The sequence below is a fragment of the Brachypodium distachyon genome, chromosome 1 (genome assembly GCF_000005505.3).
Source record: "Brachypodium distachyon strain Bd21 chromosome 1, Brachypodium_distachyon_v3.0, whole genome shotgun sequence".
Taxonomy (NCBI): Eukaryota; Viridiplantae; Streptophyta; class Magnoliopsida; order Poales; family Poaceae; genus Brachypodium; species Brachypodium distachyon.
The window spans coordinates 26,675,752-26,697,028 of NC_016131.3; the positions used below are offsets into that span (position 1 = coordinate 26,675,752).

Consider the following 21,277-nt stretch of genomic DNA (forward strand, 5'->3'; position numbering starts at 1 on the left):
GGCACTTTTTTCTTTGATGGAAAGTCGATCAGGAGGCACTTTTTTTTGTACATAGACACTTGCAGAGTTGCATGGATGAAAAAAAAAAGGTAGAGATCGATGGGAGTCACAGGTCACAGGATATGGACCCGGTACTGCATGCACATAGCTCTACCTGACCGTGGGGCATGGGCACGGCCTCTGTTTACTTTTTCCTGTGCCATTTTTGGATTTTCAATTAAAGCGCGAAATGCAGCACCCCAGTTGGGCTTGGCCGGCTAACTAGTAACCACCACCTACGTTTGGAGAACGGGAAGGAAGGTTGTCGTTGAATTCTCCTCCTCCTCCGGCCTCTGCTCATTTTAGCTCCTTCCTAACCCTCCCCGGCCAGCCGTGTTTTGTTATAAGTAGGGAGACTAACAGGCTGCAGGAGCCGGCCAAAGCAGAGAACAGAAGGGAGAGATATCGCTCCCAAGCACAAAAAAGAAAGTTCTCCCCTCTATCTCCTGCTGCGCGCGGCCATGGTCTCTCCCCTGTCTTCCTGGCCATGGGCTGCCCTAGGCTCCTACAAGGCAAGCTTCTCGTTAATTAGCGTGTTTGAGTCGACATGTATGATGTTCTTGGCCTCGATAGATCAAGAATACTCATTCATTCTTGCTGTTTGCCTTTGTGTGCGTGTTGCAGTATTTGCTGTACGGGCCGGTGGTGGCGAAGGCGGTGCAGGCATGGAGGGATGAAGAAAGCTCGTGGTCGTCGTTGATGGAATCTTGGTGCGTTCACTTGGTGCTGCTGCTGGCGCTCCGGTCTCTGACGTACCAGCTCTGGTTCTCCTACGGCAACATGCTCTTCCTCACCCGCCGCCGCCGCGTCGTCCCCGACGGCGTCGACTTCCAACAGATCGACGCCGAGTGGCACTGGTACGTAGTAGTAACATTCAATCCAGCCATCAGTTACTTCACTCAGGAAACTTAAGCAACAACTAGCCTCTCGTAGGAGAGTAGCTAGCAGCAATCGCCGTCCGTCTCCTCTGTTCATAACTTCATATCCACGCAAACCTCTATAAAACGCAACTGCGGGACACCACGGCTAGAGAGCACTAGTTCCGATCGACATGGTTATGATGTTCGTTTTGAGGCAAATTTCTTTCTTTTCCTTTCTATCCGGCGTGCTTTAGCTAGCTAGATTCATTTTATCGATCACTGCTTGAACACGAAGAGAAACCGAAGATTAGTTTCGTGTGCAATTAATGGAGAGGAAGAGGGAAGGTCGGAGCGGAGGGATATTTTTCTTTCGGTCAGGCTGTAGTGCACCTGCGCTCCACCACGTAGTAGCAGTGCCGCAGTGTCAGCTCAGCGGTGTATTGTTCCTTCAGGCCAAGTTCTGCTCAGTCTTGTGTAGTGACCACTGACCGGTGACCATCTCATTGCGTTCTTCGAGGCGAGCTGCAGCCTCGATCGGCCCCGCGACGCACTTGGTTACTTCAATTGCTAGCAGTAGTAAATGTGCAGTAAATCACCATCCGGATTCGGGTGTTCGTTGGCCGATCGCCCAAAGCACGCGGGCACGCGGCTAGCACACTCTTACGTGAGTCAGCAAGCAAAGCTTAAATGCATGATGCATGGCCAGAGACATTGCTGCATCCTCTCTCACGGTTCCCATGCTCAGGTCGGCAGACAGACAAGCACGGGCTGCTGCTTTCCTTTCCCATGATATTGGAGCTGCTGGACTATACACCACGCTTCACATGCACCCTTCTTTATGCTTCTCTTTTTCTCTCAACTTTTTTTTTGTTATTATGCGTGGATGCAAAAGGGACCTCTCTTTTCCATGCCATTTTTTCCCCATTTTGTGTTGTTCAGCTTAACACGAGAAAGAACCACACTTAATTAGTTAATTTCCATTGGTTTGTGACTTTGCGGTGGTGCAGGGATAACATGGTGATGATGCAGACCCTGATCGGGGCCATGGTGATGAACAGCAGCCCGTTCTCCTCCGCCGGCGGGCTGATCCGGGCTTGGGACCCGCGGGGCTGGGCCGTGGCCCTGCTGCTTCACGTGGCCCTCTCAGAGCCCTTCTTCCGTTGGGCCCATATGGCCCTCCACCGGGACCCGCTCTTCAGCCGCTACCACTCCAAGCACCACTCCTCCCCAGTCACCCAGCCCCTCACAGGTATATTACATTTCACGCTCCGCACCATTCCAGGGGTCTTGTTGCAATAATAACATTTTACGAGGGTCTTCTTGACTTGGCTTCGTCTGTCTGTACGGTATCTGCGACGTAATGCAGCTGCGTACGGGACGCCATTGGAGAGCCTGCTCCTGACGCTGGCGATGGGGGTCCCGCTGGCAGGCGCGTTCCTGGCAGGGTCCGGGTCCCTGAGCCTGGTCTACGGCTACGTCTTCCTCTTCGACTACCTCCGGTGCATGGGGTACAGCAACGTGGAGGTCATCTCGCACAGGGCGTTCCAGGCGTTCCCACCCCTCAGATACCTCATCTACACCCCAACGTGCGTCAGTCCTTCCTTTTTTATTCATGGACCAAATAAATGTTCTGTTTTTTTCCACCACTCGGATCCTAAATTTTTGTCGTTGTTTTAGTTTAAATTTGTACTGAACAACAAAAATTATTTAGGTTCCAATGGGTGGATATTACCATACCTTTATATTCCCTCCATCTAACAAAGAATGTCTCAACTTTGATTAAATTTGAATGCATCTATACACTGAGTTTTGTCTAGATATATTTAAATTTTGACAAATTCGAGACATTTTTTGTTGGACGGAGGATTATATGATTGTACTCCTTTCCACCTCCTATCAAAGGGAGAAAAAAAATCTTATCTTTTGGGTAACTCCATATGCCGCAACCGGTTGGCTGTTGTATTAGTCGAATTAAACCCGGCAGCTAATTGGAGCCAGAGGCAATTGCTTTCCAATGTGGACTATTGATGACCCACTTGAAGCATTGTACTACTACTGTTCACAAGTCGGTCAAAAATGTCCGGCCATATGTATATACGCATGTCATGTCCCAAAGTACTTTGTACGTACCGTTGGAGACGGTGACTGGCCATGTGTAGTGGCTGCGACATAATGTCTGATCATGTCTCGTGAAAACAGTAGGAGTTGTATTATGGATGTGTATGGGCGTAAATGGAAGCCCCCGCCCAACAACCCCCCGAAAGGTGCCGCAGTTTGCCCGTGTGTCACACGGCCGGCCGGAACGAAGCAGGCAAGGCAACCACTAACGCGTAAATGCGCTAGTGGTGTACTAGTATGTTTTCTGTTCATAACAGTAGCTAGCTTGTACTGGATGTAGATGGAGTGGTACTAGACTTGACTTAATTTTAGGATGGGATTAATTGGTTGATTCCTACTAGTAGTAGGTTTTAATTCGCTGTCTCCCGGCCTCCATTAGTGGACTGTGGTACTTTGCTGCCCCAGTCTTGTCAGGTTAATTAGCAGACAGAGCTGGTTAATGTGCATCACATCTCTTCTGTTCTGAGTTTGTGACCTGTAGAGACTTAAGCCTAACCTATGCTATTACCATCTCCTATCAATGCCTCCCCCCGGCGACCACTGATCCAGATGGCCAAAATTCAACAAACAAATACTCAGAACAGAAGAGATGTGATGATTGATGAACATAGACAGACAAACAAACAAATGACAAAACTCATGCTGCATTATCATCAAACAAACAAACAAACAAACAAATAAAGCAAACAACCTGATTGTGCACGCAGGTACCTGAGCCTGCACCACAAGGAGAAGGACTGCAACTACTGCCTGTTCATGCCGCTCTACGACCTGCTCGGCGGCACCCTGCACCGAAGCTCCTTCACGCTCCAAAAAGAGATCGACAGCGGCAAGAACGACCGGGTCCCGGACTTCGTCTTCCTGGCGCACGTGGTGGACGTGGTGTCCTCCATGCACGTGCCGTTCGCGTTCCGGTCCTGCAGCTCGCTGCCGTGGTCGCCGCACCTCGTGCTGCTGCCGCTCTGGCCCATCGCGCTCGGCATCATGCTGCTCCAGGTGCTCTGCTCCAAGACGTTCACCGTCAGCTTCTACTTCCTCCGGGGACGCCTTCACCAGACATGGACGATCCCGAGGTACAGCTTCCAGTATTTCATCCCGCCCATGAAGAAGGGCATCAACCGGCAGATCGAGCTCGCCATACTCCGGGCTGATAAGATGGGTGTCAAAGTGCTCAGCCTCGCCGCCCTCAACAAGGTGATCCGTCGAGCAATGCCGTGGAATTCAATGGGAATTTTCCCCCTGGTGTTTGCAAATTTCAAACAAATTCAGCATTTTCCTGTGCTATCTAAAATTCTATATCTTTTTTGTGCAGAATGAGGCGCTGAATGGGGGTGGGACGTTGTTCGTGGCGAAGCACCCGGACTTAAAGGTGAGGGTGGTGCACGGCAACACGCTGACGGCGGCCGTGATCCTGAACGAGATCCCGAGCAATGTCAAGGAGGTGTTCCTGACCGGCGCCACCTCCAAGCTCGGCCGGGCCATCGCGCTCTACCTCTGCAGGAAGAAGATCCGAGTCCTGGTACCTAGTCCCAACAAATTCAGAATTCTCTAGCCAACAGTGATCGATCAGCACAAGTAGATTCATTATGTGTTATTGTTGTTTGTGTTCCCCAGATGCTGACGCTGTCGTCGGAGCGGTTCCTGAAGATCCAGCGGGAGGCCCCGGCGGAGTTCCAGCCGTTCCTCGTGCAGGTCACCAAGTACCAGGCCGCCAAGAACTGCAAGGTAAACAAACACAACAACTGAAACTCCACTCCACATCACATCTGCTTCAAAACACAGTCCATCAATCAAAGTCGATTCCTTTCAATTTTGGTCTTGCTAGACGTGGCTGGTGGGGAAGTGGCTGTCGCCGCGGGAGCAGAGGTGGGCGGCGGCGGGGACGCACTTCCACCAGTTCGTGGTGCCGCCGGTGATGGAGTTCAGGCGGGACTGCAGCTACGGGAAGCTGGCGGCGATGCGGCTGCCCAAGGACGTCCAAGGGCTGGGCTCCTGCGAGTACACCATGGAGCGCGGCGTCGTGCACGCGTGCCACGCCGGCGGCGTCGTGCACTGCCTGGAAGGATGGGAGCACCACGAGGTCGGCGCCATTGACGTCGACCGGATCGACCAGGTCTGGCACGCCGCGCTCAAGCACGGCCTCTCGCCGCCCTGACTGGCTCATTGGCACCGGCGGCTCGTTTGTTCGGTCGACTGTTAAGCTGGATTGATCAAGTGTGCGTCTTGATTGATGGCAATGGACCAATGGTAACGTGTCATGTACTAATAGTAACGTAGTAGTGCTAATAGTAGTTGTACGGATTAATAGCGGGCAAAAAATGATATAAAGAGAGTGTCCGCGTACAAACTAGGGGTCAGTTGTTTCCGGGAAGGTCTCGGACGAAGCGAGCGAGAGCTGAGCAAGTAGGAGCCCCCGCCCAGCGCCTCTGGCCACTCCGGCCGAGGCGGCCACCTCTCCTTGCCGGGGTCCACTCCGGTCCCGGCGCCCCCTCCCCCATGGCCTCCTGCTCCGGCTCTTCCTCGGGCTCCTCCCGACCCTCCGGTTCTTCGCCCGCTCCGCCGTGCTCTGCCCTGTCCCTGAAGAACTACGTCAGATCTACCGGTCCGATGTTCTCCCCGGACTCGACTGCTGCTCGGTCCTCTGGTCGCTCGCCGTCTCCACGGTCCTCTCCGCGCCCCCGCGCGATCAGCGCTGACCCGGCACTCCCCTGCTCGGACCGCACGCTCTCGCCTGAAATCCGTGGTGGTCGGCTCCCTGCCCTCCCCCAACTCCGAGACGATTTCCCCTTGAAATCCTTGGATTTTGGTGTCTCCGAGGCGCGAACGTTTGCGGGGCTCCTCCCCCCTCTCGGACCGGCAGCGGCCCATGCCCCGGCAGCTCTCGCCGCCCCTCTCCGGGCCGCGCTCCCCTCGCCCAAGCCCTGAACGCGAGGCCTTTTTAAGGCGCTTTCGGGGACGCTGCTTCCGTTGCCTCAGCAAGGACCGCCGCCGCTCTGCTTGCCGTGACCCGCCTCGCTGCATCAACTGCTGGGCTTGGGGCCACGAGTCCTCCCGCTGTCCGACGTCTCGGCCCGCACCCGCAACTTCGCCGCGTCGCCCACCGATCCACCAACGCCTGCGCTTCCCCGCTCCACCACCCTCCGCCGCCATGATCAGCCGCGCCATTCCTCTGCCGGCACCACGCCGCCCGGGCTTCAAACACTCGGTTGTGATGGCCTCGCGCGCCATCGAGCGCCAGATCTTCACGCTCAGGACCCGCGCCACGCGGCCTCACCCATCTCCATCGGCAAGGCCCTTGAAGCTAAGCTGCGCATCTCCGCGTCACCCGCCACTTCCCGGAGGCCTTCTACGTCCACTTCGACGCCCCGGCGAACCGCGACCGCGCCATCACCTCGGCCGCATCACCGTCGACGGTGCCTCCTTCCTGCTGCTGCCTTGAGCGAGGCCACCCACGGCATCATCCAGAAGTACAACCTGCACGTCCGGCTGTGCATCGAGAAGATGCCTCTTCACCTCTGGTCGATCGAGGGTGCTGAGGAGGTGCTCGGTAAGGATGTCATCGTTGATCGGCTTGATAGCCGTACTTTTGCACAGGAGGCTACCGACGTCTTCAGCTGCTGGGTGTGGTGCTGGAGCCTCGACCGCATCCCCAGCGACTACAGCTTCACGGTGTTCCCCAAGGGCGCGGGGCGCGTGGAAGAGATGAACGGCTACTCCCCTCCGTGCCGCGAAGTCGCTCCGCCACCTGAGCGCGTTCAGTTCAGCGCCCTGATCCACATCGACCTCGTGGAGGACTGGGACGGTGCGCGAGGCGCGCTCTGTTAGAAGTTAATCATGTCAATGCGTAAATTTTTATTTGTCACCATGCCATCATATGTTGAGGTATGGGCAGAGACTTGTAGTCTTGGTCAAGTCATTGCACTGCTGTGTACTTGTGCAACTGGTGAAGTTGCAGAATAGTTGCAACCATCGTGTTGCTGTCTAGGTGATGGCAACAGTGGCCTGATGACTGTAGAGTCGTGTGTGGAGCAGAGTATGTCCCTGCCCATGTAATAAGCTAGCTGCTGCATTTGTTGCAGGAAGCTACACCCAGCATTTGTTGCATAAACACAAAAAAAATGAAGGACGTTCGTTGTCTGGAACAAACCTGAGTCTTTCTCTGTTTTCTTGCTCTGCTTCTCTTGGGTATTTCATCGAACACCTCGTGTGCGTGTTTGTCACCGCTGAGCGACGTGAGTTTGAGGGACCTGTGAACAACATTTGGTATCAGAGCTAGGCTCGGCGGTCGGCGACGATGTCCACGACGCCGGAGGAGCTGAAGAAAGCGCTGGAGGATGCGCTGGCCGAGTTAAAGGTAACGCGGCTGGAGGCGGAGGCGACCAAGGCGGAGTTGGCGGCGGTGAAAGGGAAGAAGGTTGATGTGGAAGAGAAGCCAGGGATGGTTGTTCCGGTGCCAGCGGCGCTGCCGATGAGGTCCCGGGCGTCCATCAACTACCCGCAGCTCACACGCAGCAACTATACACTCTGGGCGATGCAGATGCGTGTAGGTATGCAGTCGGCCGGAGTTTGGGCGGCGACGAGCTCCGAGGACGTCGACCATGTGATGGACCGCGACGCCCTCCTCGCCATCTATCAGGGGGTGCCGGAAGACGTCCTGCCATCCCTCGCCGGCAAGGACACGGCGAAGCAGGCGTGGGAGGCAATCAAGGTCATGAACGTCGGCCACGACCGCGTCCGCGAGACGAACCTGCAGACCTTGCGGAAGGCGTTTGAAACTTTGGAGATGGAGGACACAGAGGCGGTGGACGCGTTCGCGACGAGGCTGAACAGGATGGTGTCGTCCATCCGTGCGCTCGGTGACGATGTCAAGGAGCTGACGGTGGTCCAGAAAATTCTCCAAGCTGCGCCTGCGAGGTTTATGCACTTGGTAACCTCGCTGGAGCAGTGGTCGACTTGAAGACGCTCACTGTTGAGGACCTGTTCGGCCGGTTCAAGGCGCATGAGGAGCGTGTGCGTATGCGCTTCGGCAATCCCGTCGACGGGCAGCATCTGATGCTGTCCAAGAAGCAGTGGGAGTCGTGGTCGTCGAGGAAGTCGAGTGGCAGTGCTGAAACCTCGAGCAACAGCGGAAGAAGTGATGGAGGTAGCAGTCGCGGTGCCAACCGCGGCAAGGCTGCAGAGAAGCCTCCACAAGCTGCAAAAGGTGAGAAAAAGAAAAGAAAATTTAAGTGTTATAATTGTGGTGAAAAAGGCCATTTCTCAAAAGAATGTCCTAATCCAAAGAAAGAAAAGGCATTAGGAGCTGAGGTGCATGATGAGGATCCTGCTTTGTTACTTGCTAGTACATTCGTTGTAGTGCAAGGTAATGAAGAAGAGGAGAGAGTGTTTCTGAATGAGGAGAAAGTGAAGCCAAAATTAGGAGATAATGCAGGAGAAGAATCAGATAAGTGGTACCTTGATACAGGTGCAAGCAATCATATGACAGGGTCGATTGAGAAGTTCACTGAACTTGACAAAACCATTGTTGGGGCTGTCAGGTTTGGAGATGGGTCAGTTGTGGAAATTGCCGGAAGAGGTACAGTGCTCATCCTTGCACGTAATGGTGGTCACCGAGGCCTGACTGATGTATACTACATCCCCAAGCTGCGTAGCAACATCATTAGCCTTGGACAGATGGAGGAGCATGGCTGTAAAGTGGTTCTGGAAGAAGGTTTCCTTAGGATCTTTGATAGAGATCGACTTCTGTTAATGAAAGTACCAAGAGGGAGGAATAGATTGTACACCATAAATCTGAAGATGAGCACTCCTGTGTGTCTGCTTGCATCAGTTGCAGAAAGGGCCTGGTTATGGCATGCCCGGTTTGGGCATTTGAACTTTGAAGCACTCAAGTCTCTAGCTCAACATGACATGGTGAAAGGATTGGCACTTGTTAATCACGTTGGACAAGTGTGTGATGGCTGCTTAATCGGCAAGCAGCGACGTGCATCCTTCCCCAAACAAGCATCCTATAGAGTAACTGAAAAATTGTCTCTTGTCCATGCAGACCTATGTGGTCCAATAACACCTTGTATACCTGCTGGAAACAGGTATTTTCTGCTGATGGTTGATGACTTTAGCCGGTATATGTGGCTGGTCTTGATAAAGTCAAAAGATCAAGCTTTTAGTGCATTCAAGAAGATCAAAGCTTCAGCAGAATTGCAAGTAGGCAGCAAACTGAAAATGTTGCGTACTGATCGAGGGGGTGAGTTCACCTCGAATGAATTCAATGTCTTTTGCGAAGAAAGAGGCATCGCAAGGCAACTCACTGCACCATACACATCTCAACAAAACGGAGTGGTTGAGCGAAGAAATCAAACAATTGTGGCAATGGCTCGAAGTCTGCTAAAGAGTCAGGGAATGCCAGGGGTGTTTTGGGGAGAAGCAGTGATGACGGCTGTTTATTTGTTGAACAGGTCGCCCACCAAAAGTGTCATTGGAAAGACACCGTATGAAGCTTGGCGTGATCGGAAACCAAGTGTTGAGCACTTGCATACATTTGGATGTACGGCTCATGTGAAGGTAACTGGACCGTCAGGTGGGAAGCTTGCTGATAGGAGTATACCCACAGTGTTTATTGGCTATGAGCAGGGCACAAAAGCATACAGATTGTATGATCCGGCATCAAAGAGAATTTGTGTCTCACGTGATGTAGTGTTTGAAGAAGGAAGAAGATGGGACTGGAACGCTGCTGGCTTGCCCAGGCATGGTGATATTGAAGAATACTTTGCGGTTCACACTGAACCAGAAGTAGACAATTCCACCTCTGCTGATCCAGTACAAATTCAAATTGAAGAACATGCAGCTCAGACACCAGATTCGGGGGGTATGGGAACTCCAGAAAATTCAGCTGTGGTGGCTAGTGCTGGAAGTATAGCCACAAATCAAAGTAGTGTGGCAAAAATGTCTGAAGCTGCTGAATTTGAAACTCCACAAAGTGCATTGAGAATGCGTTCTCTTGATGAATTGTATGATGAGACATCTCCAAGCTGGACTCCTATTGACATGGATCATGTCCGACAGCTAGAATTGTGTATGCTCGGAGAAGATGAACCAACACATCATGCCGAAGCCTTAAAGCATGAAGCATGGAAGGTTGCAATGGAAGATGAATTAAAATCAAATGAAGAAAATGAAACTTGGGAATTGACCACACTTCCGGCTGGTGTTCGTCCTATTGGCCTGAAGTGGGTTTTTAAACTCAAGAAAGATGCCGCAGGAAATACCATTCGCCACAAGGCACGTCTGGTGGCTAAAGGGTATGTGCAACGACAGGGAATTGATTTTGATGAGGTGTTCGCACCGGTAGCAAGGCTGGAAATAGTAAGGCTACTCATTGCAGTTGCAGCTCAAGAAGGATGGGAGATACATCATTTAGATGTGAAATCTGCTTTCCTAAATGGGGAGTTAGAGGAGGAAGTCTATGTGGTGCAGACTCTAGGCTTTGAGCAGAAAGGAAGTGAAGAGAAAGTATTCAAGCTAAGAAAAGCCTTGTATGGGCTGAGGCAAGCACCTAGAGCATGGAACATTAAGCTAGACAGAAGCCTGATTTCATTAGGATTTATCCGAAGTCCAGCTGAACATGCTGTCTATGTGAGAAGCTCCGGAGGTGCTCGGCTACTAGTTGGAGTATATGTTGATGATCTGGTGGTCACCGGCTCAAATATTGATGAAGTGAAAAAATTCAAGAAACAAATGCTTGATTTGTTTAGCATGAGTGACCTAGGATTGTTGTCTTACTATTTGGGAATAGAAGTGAAGCAATCAAAAGAAGGCATCAAATTGAGCCAGACATCATATGCATCAAAAATACTAGAGAAAACTGGTATGCTGCGGAGCAATGCTTGTCAAGTTCCCATGGAGCAAAGGCTAAAGCTAAGCAAGAGTGGAGAAGGTGAGAAGGTCGATGCAACATACTACAGAAGTGTTGTGGGCAGCCTTCGATACTTGGTAAATACCAGACCGGACCTCACATATTCAGTGGGCATTGTCAGCCGCTATATGGAGTGTCCAACAACCCAGCACTTAGCAGCAGTGAAGCAGATTTTAAGGTACATTCGTGGTACTCTTAACATTGGTTGTAGCTATGTGCGCAAGAGCTGCGAGGAACTGAGCTTGCTGGGCTATAGTGACAGTGATCATGCCGGTGACACTGATGATCGCAAGAGCACTACAGGTGTGATGTACTTCCTTGGTGGATGTCCAATTTCCTGGTTATCACAGAAGCAAAAAAGTTGTTGCTCTTTCATCTTGTGAAGCAGAATATATTGCAGCGGCAACCGCTGCTTGCCAAGGTGTTTGGCTGAGCCGTCTACTTGCAGAGATGACAGGAAAGGAGCCTGTGAAGGTGCAATTGTTGGTTGATAATAAATCAGCTATATCACTGAGTAAGAACCCAGTTCACCATGACCGAAGTAAACATATAGACACACGTTTTCACTTCATTAGAGAATGTGTGGAAGATGGAAGAATTGAGGTGGAATACATTGCGACTAGAGATCAACTTGCTGACATTCTAACCAAGTCCCTTGGTCGTTTGAAGTTCCATGAGCTGAGAAACAGAATTGGCATGGTGAGTGTGCCTGAAGCTTGCCAAGATTAAGGGGGTGAATGTTAGAAGTTAATCATGTCAATGTGTAAATTGTTTATTTGTCACCATGCCATCATATGTTGAGGTATGGGCAGAAACTTGTAGTCTTGGTCAAGTCATTGCACTGCTGTGTACTTGTGCAACTGGTGAAGTTGCAGAGTAGTTGCAACCATCGTGTTGCTGTCTAGATGATGGCAACAGTGGCCTGATGACTGTAGAGTCGTGTGTGGAGCAGAGTATGTCCCTGCCCATGTAATAAGCTAGCTGCTGCATTTGTTGCAGGAAGCTACACCCAGCATTCGTTGCATAAACACAAAAAAAATGAAGGGCGTTCGTTGCCCGGAACAAACCTGAGTTTTTCTCTGTTTTCTTGCTCTGCTTCTGTTGGGTATTTCATCGAACACCTCGTGTGCGTGTGTGTCACCGCTGAGCGACGTGAGTTTGAGGGACCTGTGAACAACACGCTCGCCTTCCAGCAGGCAGAGCGGCCTTCCCTCGTCCAGCTCGGAGGAAGCGGCTCCGCTCCCCTCGATTCAGCCCTACACGTGGTACTTCAACGTGCGGGATGGGGAGGCGACCCGCTCCAGCTCCCACCGTCGCCCCGTCGACACCTGCGCTCCTCCGCCGGCTCCCCACCGCGATAACGACGACGACGGCCGCGATCGCCATCCGCGCTCCTAACGCGACTCGGTGCTGCGTCGCGACGCGCCCGTCCGTGCGCCGGCCAACCCACGTGTGGGCCTGGCGGGCTCGCGTCACCGCAGTCGTACGCCGGCCAGCAGGCACCGCGGGGCCTCTGCCTCCCCCGTCGCCACCGCCTCGGCGCCTGGCCGCGAAGCGCTACCGCCCCCACCGCCTCTACCTCTTCACGGCCCTATGCCGCAGCGCCTCGCCTCGGCCCTCATCGCTCCCCCGACGGCGCCGGCCCAGTCTTCTTTGCCGACCAGCCCCACTTCGTCTTCAGGTGACGACCCGCTTGCCGAGCTCATGGCCACGGAGCGCCTCGAGCACACGGGCTGGCCCTCCAACTTCGACCCGGTGGCTGTGGAGATGGAGGCCTTCTGCGCGGCGGCACTGTCCTCGCCACTGTCCTTCCCGCCGGCATCAACGTGCTCGCTTCCGTCACTGCCCGGCGGCAGGGTCACTGGAGCCCCCTCCCCGCTCGGCTTCTCCACGCCGCCCCGCGACGACGCTTCCGCGCTCGAGCCGGCCAGTGACGCCGGACCAGAGGACGACAGCAGCAAGCTCGACGCCCTCTTCGCCGCCCCTCCTTCATCCGTCCTTGGCGCCACTCCGCCGCCACCGCCACCTCGCGCCCATCCCAGCAAGGACAAGCCGACGCTCACCCCACGATGCAATGCTTGCCAGGCCGCGATGCAGTCTTCTACGCCGGTCGCCCAGCGCGCCACCATCCGTCTCGCCAAGGAGCTGGCGATCATCGATGCGGATGAGAAACGCGTGGACGTGGCTGCCTCCGCCCTAGTGCGGCTTCCAGGAGCTGCTCTCAGAGACAGACATCGACGGGCTCTCGATCCTGACGAAGATTGATCGCGACGCCATCCACCGTGCTGCGGCTCAGGCCGCCGCCCCCAGCGCTGCCGCCTCGGCGCACTAGTTACCCAATGTGTAGTCTTCTTAGTATGCTGCGTCGACAACCGGCCCCCTGCCGGTGTATGCTAGGTCTTAGTTTAGGATGGCGGCTGTGTCATGTGATGATCATCTTGGGGCTTCTAGGCAGGGATCATCTCATCCTCTTGTACGCTTGGTTGGTGTTTTGTTATTTCTGTTCTGCTCTTCGTCGTCGTCTTCTTTGAGTTTGCGTTTGTTTCCCGACGAGTGACACTATTTGTCCAATATTGTGCTGGAACGTTCGCGGCCTCAACAACCCTGCTCGCCGCCATGCCGTCTGCGAGCTTGCTGTTGCGGCAAAGGCTTCCATCCTTTACCTCCAAGAGACCAAGGTTGCGACCATCGACCAGGCGATCGTCCGTGACACTGCTGGTAGTGCTTGCTCGTCGTGGCTCCATCTGCCGGCTGACGGCTCACGCAACGGCGTGGCCATCTTCTGGAACCCCGACATCGTCTCCCTCTCTGCCCCGGTCCTCCGCCGGTTCTCGATTACGGCCACCGTCACCCTGCTGCTGTCAGGGCTGGCCTTCGTCCTCTCCACGGTCTACGGTCCCGCTGATGACACCCTCAAACCGGCCTTCCTCCAGGAGACGAAGGACCTCGCGCCGCCTCACGACAAACCCTGGATCATAGTTGGAGATTTCAACCTCATCTACGAAGCTTGCGACAAAAACAACCTCAATCTCTGCCGCCTCTTGATGGGTCAATTCAGGGCGGCCATCGACCACGCGGAGCTCTTTGAGATGCGCTGCTCCAATCGCCGCTTCTCCTGGAGTGACGAAAGGGAAAACCCTACGCTCGTGAAGCTCGACCGCATCTTCTGCAACGCCGCCTGGGATGGCCTCTTCGCACCCTACTCGGTCCAGGCCCTCTCGACGTCTCACTCCGACCCCTGCCACCTTCTCGTCGCAAGTTTCAGCAGCCCGCCGCGCAAAGGCCGCTTTCGGTTTGAAAACTTCTGGCCCAGGTACCCCGGTTTCTACGAAACCGTCGCCGCGGCCTGGGGAGATCAGATCGCCTCTCCGAATCCGCTGACCCGCCTGCGCCTTCTTCTCCGACGAACGGCCCGCGCGCTGTGTGGTTGGAACAAGGGGCTCTTCAGCGATGTCCGATCTCAGTTCCATCTCGCGTCGGAGATCATCCTTCGCCTCAACGAAGCTCAAGACTGTCGCCCTCTCACCCGCCTGGAGCTCCAACTCCATCGGGCTCTCAAAGCTAGGGTTTTGGGCCTCGCGGCTGTGGAGCGCGCCCGCCGTCGCCAGGCCTCCCGGCAAGTTTGGCTTAAAGACGGCGACGCCAACACTCGCTTCTTCCACGTCAAGATCAACGCCCGGCGATGGAAGAATTTTCTCCACCAAGTCACCACCGACTCCGGCATCCACGTTGCCCATGAAGACAAAGAGGCCGCGCTCCTCCGGCACTTCATGGGCTTGCTAGGCACGACGGCCGCAGGCTCACGCACCCTCGCTTGGGGTGAGCTGCAGCTCCCTCGCTTCCCGGCGGTTGGCATCGACAACCCCTTCTCTCTCGATGAGATCTGGGAGGCGATCAAGGATTCCTCGACCGAAAAAGCTCCGGGTCCGCACGGCTTCACTGGCATGTTCTACCGACGATGCTGGGATTTGATCAAGCTGGACGTCCTGGCCGCCTTCGACCATCTTTATGGGCTTGCCGAGGGCAACCTGGCCGCCCTCAACGCCACGCACCTCTGTCTGATCCCCCAAAAGGATCAAGTCATGTCCGTCAACGACCTTCGGCCGATCAGCCTAATCCACTCCTTCGCCAAGCTTTTCGCCAAAGTCCTTGCCCATCGCCTCTCTCCTTTCATGGAAGACCTGATTTCTCATGCCCAGAGTGCCTTCCTCACCAAGGGGTGCATCCACGACAAAATTGACTTCGCGAAGGCTTTTGATTCTGTGTCCTGGGAATACATTCTCTAACTGCTGCAGCGCATGGCCTTTCTGGCGCGGTGGCGGGACTGAATCGCCATGTTGCTTTTCTCGGCTTCCTCCTCGGTCATCCTCAACGGTACAGTTGGCAACCGCATCGCGCATCGTCGCGGTCTCTGGCAAGGGGACCCGCTGTCCCCCCTCCTCTTCATCCTCGCCATCAACCCTTTGCAGAGAATCCTTATGCGGGCCACCGACACTGGCGTCCTCTCGCCGCTGCCGGTTCGAGTGGACGGCGCCTGACAGGCCCTGGCACGGCATGGAAAACCCCTGCGACGCCCATGACCGCACGCTCTTTGCCGCTGCTACGCGGATATCCATCGGCGACGGGCAGACCGCCATCTTCTGGGACTCTACCTGGATCGGTGCCGCTCCTCTCCGTGACGTTTTCCTGCTCTCTCGCGCCGCAAGCAACGCACGGTGGCACAGGCACTCCAAGGCCACCAGTGGATCATTGACTTGCAGCCGGTCACGGCACCGATGGCCCTGCTGGAGTTCATCCGGGCCTGGTCGCTGATCGCCCGCGCCCCCCCCCCCCTCCAGCCTCACACCTCGGACTCTATTCACTGGATCCTCACCGCCAACGGTCTTTACTCTGTGAAATCCGCCTACCAGCTCCACTTCATCGGCAGGATCAGCGCGCCAATCCAGCTTGTGCTCTCGCGCTCTTGGGCACCACCGAAGACCAAATTCTTTGCCTGGCTCCTCTCGCTCAACCGGCTATGGTGCGCCGATAGATTGCAACGCCGGGGCTGGCCGAACTGCTACTTCTGTCCCCTTTGCCGCCGCAACCTGGAGATGACGACCCATCTCTTCTTTGAATGCTCCTTCTCCCGTCACGTCTGGACCGACCTGGCTACTCGGCGACCACGCTCCGGCCTTGCCGCCGTCCTCCGCACGGAGCATCTCTCCACGGCCTCCTTCTACACTAGCTTGATCGCGAGCGCCTCGACCAACCCCAAAGGCAGCAGTTCGCTCTTCATTTTGGCATGTGCGTCCTTATGGCGTGAACGGAACAACCGTGTCTTCCACGACAAGGCCACGCCAGCAAGCCAGATCGCCTCCTCCATCAAAGACGAGGCTCAGGAATGGGCTTTTGCCGGCACCCGGGCTCTCCGGAAGTTGCTCGGGGAGCCACCCTGATTTCCCTTCCTAGTTTTTTCTCTTCCCTTTTTTACCTTTGTTTCTCTTTTCTTCCTTTCGCCTAAGGGTGAATTTGTACATATTTCCTCCTGCTAATATAACCGAAAGCCAGCAATTGCTGGATCTTTAAAAAAAATGATATAAAGACGGTCTCGTGTTCCCTCTGTGCTGTGATGACACTGTCAGTCTCTCGCCGTTGTTCGGTTCTTGAACTCGTTCTAGGCCTGCGTAAAATTTTACAGTGACGATTGAAATCCCCAGTTCACGACTTTTCTTTTCTCCTTCTCTACTCTTTCTTTTATAGGGAGGACGCCGTTCACGGCTCGTTTCGTAGCTAACAACTTGGGCTGTTATGGGGCAGCTCATCTGCTCACGGCCCAGTGTCTGAATTCACGCATCGGGCGAGGAGGGCCAAGGATGGCCCATTGCGTTTCTCCATCCTAAAACCTCTTCGTCCTCTAAAACATAAAAATGACCTCTCTTCGAAGAGATCATCGGCGGTCGGTCTCGATCGGCTTTCTTCTCAGCCCGCGTCACAAAAAGGCTCAAGACAAAAGTCATGTCTTGAGCCGAATGACGAAAGAACTCGGTTGCTTCTCGCGCTCAGTGTCGAGATGGGACTCTTCTTTCTTATCTTCTCCCCTCCTTTTTTGTTTAAACTTTAGCTTGGCATCAGCAGGGATACAAAGAGACGAAATCGTTTCGTCGTCAACTGGAAACGGAAAGGGCATTGCCTTTCTTTCTGGCATGTATCATCTGCCGCCGCTCCCTCGCACACCACGTCACTTCAGCATACTATCTCTTGTCATTCGGTTGGTATTGTTCCAAAACGCAAACGTTAGGTAGAGTTGGAATACAGATACGGATTACTTAACCTAAGACCATGTCTGGATCGTTCCATTCTTTTTCTAGAGAGATTAGCAAATACCAGACTGTTTCATACGAAAATACTCCTCCCGTTACATAAAGATTCGCATGGCTTCGTATTAGAGCTAGTTCAAAACCGCGCCAATTTTTATGGGACGGAGGGAGTAGAACAACCCAGCAGAGACCAAGAAAACTTAAGGAATTAAGTTCCCGTTCAAAACAAAGTGGTTAGAGATGCAGCCTCTCTTTTTTCCGTAATGGCTTAAACAATGAGAAGTGTTAAAAATATAGGACAAGATGATTGTCAATGTAGAAACTGATACCACAATCTAAAATTTCATAAAACAATGTGCTTTCAAACGTAAAGCTGCATATAATGGTTTCTAAAATGTGTTACTGTTTCTAACTAGACTTCCAAATAAGAATTTCCCAATAGACTTAGGAGTGGACAGTACATGGGCTTGCTATTTCTAAGTCGTATGCATGGTCTACCAAGTCACACATTTCCGAATCTAGTGTGAGTTGTACAATTCCTAAAACATGCAACCATTTATTTTAAAAAGACATTTAATTTGACTTGCAAAAAGATGTTCCGTGTCATCATGCTATGTACCCCTCAATTTGGAAGCAATTTTGTGCAGCTCACGACCTTTCTAAGAGTGTGTCCACAACCCATGAAGATGTAAAAAGCACTTGTGTAATCATACTATACCTTCACAATAAAGTACTACATCCGTTTCATAATTCTTGTCTTAAATTTTTTAAAAATAGATTTATCTATTCCTAAAAGCCGTCCAGATATATGTAATATTTCGACAAGAATTATGAAACGGAAGGAGTAGGTTGCACGTTGAGTGTATCACTCGAAAAAGAAAAAGGAAGAATACTCCCCTTGTTTTTGAAAACAAAAGGAACGATTGCTCCAAAAGAGGACCACCTTTCCACGGACCCAAACGGCTCCTTTCCAAATTCCAAATCCGAAGCCCACCGGAGAGCCGAAACCACGTTACAAAAACCCCAAACGCCGCCGCAAAAGCCAAACAAACCCCAATAGCCTCGTACTCGTGACCGCCCTTCCTCCAGTCCTTCCCAGCACACAGCCAGCCAAGCCAGCACACGAGGAAGAGGAAGGAAGAGAGACCGACCGAGAGACCGAGCAGAGCAGCCATGGCGCGGTGCAGCAACGGGCTCCTGGGCCTGCTGAACGCGGGGGTGCTGGTCCTCTCCCTCGTGGTCCTCGGCGGCGGCATCTGGCTGAGCCACCGCGCGACCACCACGGACTGCGAGCGGTTCCTGGAGCGGCCCGTCATCGCGCTCGGGGTGCTCCTCCTGGCGCTCTCCCTCGCGGGCCTGGCTGGGTCCCTCTGCCGCGGCGCATCCTGCCTCCTCTGGCTCTACCTCCTCGCGCTCTTCCTCCTCATCGCGCTTCTCTTCGTCTTCACCGTCTTCGCCTTCGCCGTCACCAACCCCGGCGCCGGGTCCGCCGTCTCCGGGAGAGGGTTCAAGGAGTACCGCCTCGGGGCCTACTCCACCTGGCTGCAGAAGCGGGTCGAGGACTCCGGGAACTGGGCTAAGATCCGGAGCTGCCTCCACGACGGCGGCGTCTGCCAGAAGCTTGGGGACAGGAAGGAGACGCTGCAGCAGTTCGCCCTCAGCAACCTCTCCCCGATTCAGGTCCAATACTTGCAATTTGTTCTTCCCCTTTGTGATGTGTTGTTAAATTGCTCTTAGAGGATGCAATTTGGGGGATTATTTGCGGAGTTGTTATGGTCCAATCCCCCCCACGCAAATCACGACAAAATCCAGTAAGATTATAGTGAGACAAATCGATTCGTATCCCCATAATTGCAGGATGATAGACAGGTCCACCTACTAGTGGCATGCATGCGGAGTTGGTACAGATTGTGAGTAGATTGCATCTGCACAGGCTGCACTTGTCACATTTTCAGTTGGCATGAATAATTGCCTTCAATTTCTATGGTACATTGTCGAATTATTACATAGTTTCCATAGCAATTTCTTTGATTATGCTGCTGTTATTGTTCCCTCTCTTGCTATTTGCTTAGAATAGGTAATACATGTAGTTAGCCAGCCTTTTCTGGCTGCACGTCATGGTATCACAAGAGGGGGCTGGTATAGACTGATGGAAGGTTTGGGCATGTTGTGTTGTAGACTTATAGTAACTAATGCCAGCAATTTAACTTGATTCATTACCTGCTTTGGTACAAATCGATGCCCGCTATACTTCACTGCATTTTGAGGCATTTGATACCATTGTTTTACTGTGCAGTATTCTGATGAATGAATGGATGATTGAGCTTTGAGATAGAATTCGCATAAGTTTACTCAGCTGTGTTGTAACGTCGCGTGTGCGGATAACTTTTTCTTTTCATTTATTGCATTGAAGTGCTAGTATCTGCGATTTTCCTTTGGTGGGGTTTTTTCTTTCGATTGTCATTTTAGCTTTTGCATAGTCTAGAACTCTAGATACTGGGTGTGGCTTAGCTAAATATAGTATAACTTTCTTAATATGCAATCCATTGGTATTACACTTTTTGTGGCTTCATAAGCACGACTATCTGCACTTTCATGGTATTCGTGATCACGTCACCCTTGTGGAGCTTCTGCCATTCAGAGGAACTAATATACTATTGCAGTGCAATATGCTGATATTTTATCTTTTGCCTGACCTTGCATAACACTTCTGTATTTATGTCAATGATAATCTTACATGAAGACCTTTATATATATCTTATTATTGTCTTATGATTTCCTGACATGACTTCACGCTTTCAATTGTGTATTCATCAATGTAATGCTGCACTATTCAATTGTATTTTCTGCAACTAACATGCCTATGATATGTCCAGTCTGGATGCTGCAAGCCCCCAACAGGGTGCAACTTCGCCTACCAGAGTGAGACTGTCTGGACGAAACCCCCTGGCTTCAACTCTACCGATAACCCAGATTGCATCACATGGTCAAATAATCAGAACGTCCTCTGCTACGACTGCCAGTCATGCAAGGCTGGCGTGCTCGCTAACCTGAAGAACGACTGGAAAAAGATTGCCACCGTCAACATCATATTCCTTGTCTTCCTCATCGTCGTCTACTCTGTTGGTTGCTGTGCTTTCAGGAACAACAGGCAGGACAACTCGTACCCAGCTTGGAAGTGAGATTCATGCTGATGGTTAGGTAATTAGGCAAGTCAGTCCGAATGTTTGGCTCATTGTGGTGTGTCAAGCACCTTATCATCTAACTATATCCCTGATGATGTGTGAACCATTGTTAGTTTGTGCATGCTTGCTGTATTGGGCTCGAATACATCATTTATTGATGATCCTATTATCATGATATGTTTACAAGCCCCCCTTTCTTTTCTTTGTCTGAATTGCCAGCCTAGCTATTACCTGTTGTTGAACTCTACTGCAAATGCATTGTGGAGACTTGCAACTCGAAACTCCCATGGACCATTGCCAATTCTGCAGGATATACTCCAGAGTGTGCAAATACAGCAGCTGCCAGGTGTAGCCATTTTTTGGGGGGCAATTTTCCATCCCTGATGGCTTTTGTCCATCTGTAGACTGTATATGGTACTTTTGTGTCACGTACTCACGTCATCACTGATGGCTTCAGGCTTGTGAGTTGGTGACGATTTGCCTTGTTTCCAATGGAATTCACCTATCAACCATGTGCCTCATGGAGCTGAAAATTTTGAACGGCTCAAGTTTCTAATACGTCTCGTTGTACTACAAAATGCCATTGTCAACTCAAAGTAAACTCATCGATGTCTGTACCATCTATAGTTTTTATACAAAATCAGGTGGACAGTGGACTGTTAAAATTTGCATGGTCATGGACTCATGGTCCTTCTGGACGAGCTTTTGGGGAAATGGAAGTATGGAGTACATTTTGTATGGTTCCAACGACGAAATGTGCCTCTTGATTTTTACTGTTCTTTTGAAGTTTATGTCAATTGTGTTTTTTTTCTTTTGAAGTTTATGTATTTGGTTGGCTACCATGTGGGTGCATTGCCAATTTTTTAA

General features: G+C 52.4%; 3 protein-coding genes across 3 annotated transcripts; all 3 read left to right on the forward strand.

Annotated features, from left to right (window-relative positions):
• Positions 1-270: 270 nt before the first annotated feature.
• Positions 271-5,367, forward strand: LOC100841405 (protein ECERIFERUM 3). The gene is made up of 8 exons (XM_003563286.4): positions 271-551; positions 664-896; positions 1,907-2,148; positions 2,266-2,485; positions 3,725-4,211; positions 4,330-4,536; positions 4,632-4,742; positions 4,843-5,367. The coding sequence occupies exons 1-8, from the start codon at positions 501-503 to the stop codon at positions 5,170-5,172; spliced, it is 1,881 nt and encodes a 626-aa protein (XP_003563334.1). The 5' UTR covers positions 271-500; the 3' UTR covers positions 5,173-5,367.
• Positions 5,368-12,519: 7,152 nt separating this feature from the next.
• On the forward strand, positions 12,520-15,212 carry LOC104582089. The gene is made up of 2 exons (XM_010231418.1): positions 12,520-13,125; positions 13,599-15,212. The coding sequence occupies exons 1-2, from the start codon at positions 12,520-12,522 to the stop codon at positions 15,210-15,212; spliced, it is 2,220 nt and encodes a 739-aa protein (XP_010229720.1).
• Positions 15,213-18,251: 3,039 nt separating this feature from the next.
• On the forward strand, positions 18,252-20,614 carry LOC100822829 (tetraspanin-8). The gene is made up of 2 exons (XM_003563311.4): positions 18,252-18,905; positions 20,102-20,614. Exons 1-2 carry the CDS (start codon positions 18,399-18,401, stop codon positions 20,405-20,407), a joined length of 813 nt encoding a protein of 270 aa, XP_003563359.1. The 5' UTR covers positions 18,252-18,398; the 3' UTR covers positions 20,408-20,614.
• The last annotated feature ends 663 nt before the right edge of the window (positions 20,615-21,277 follow it).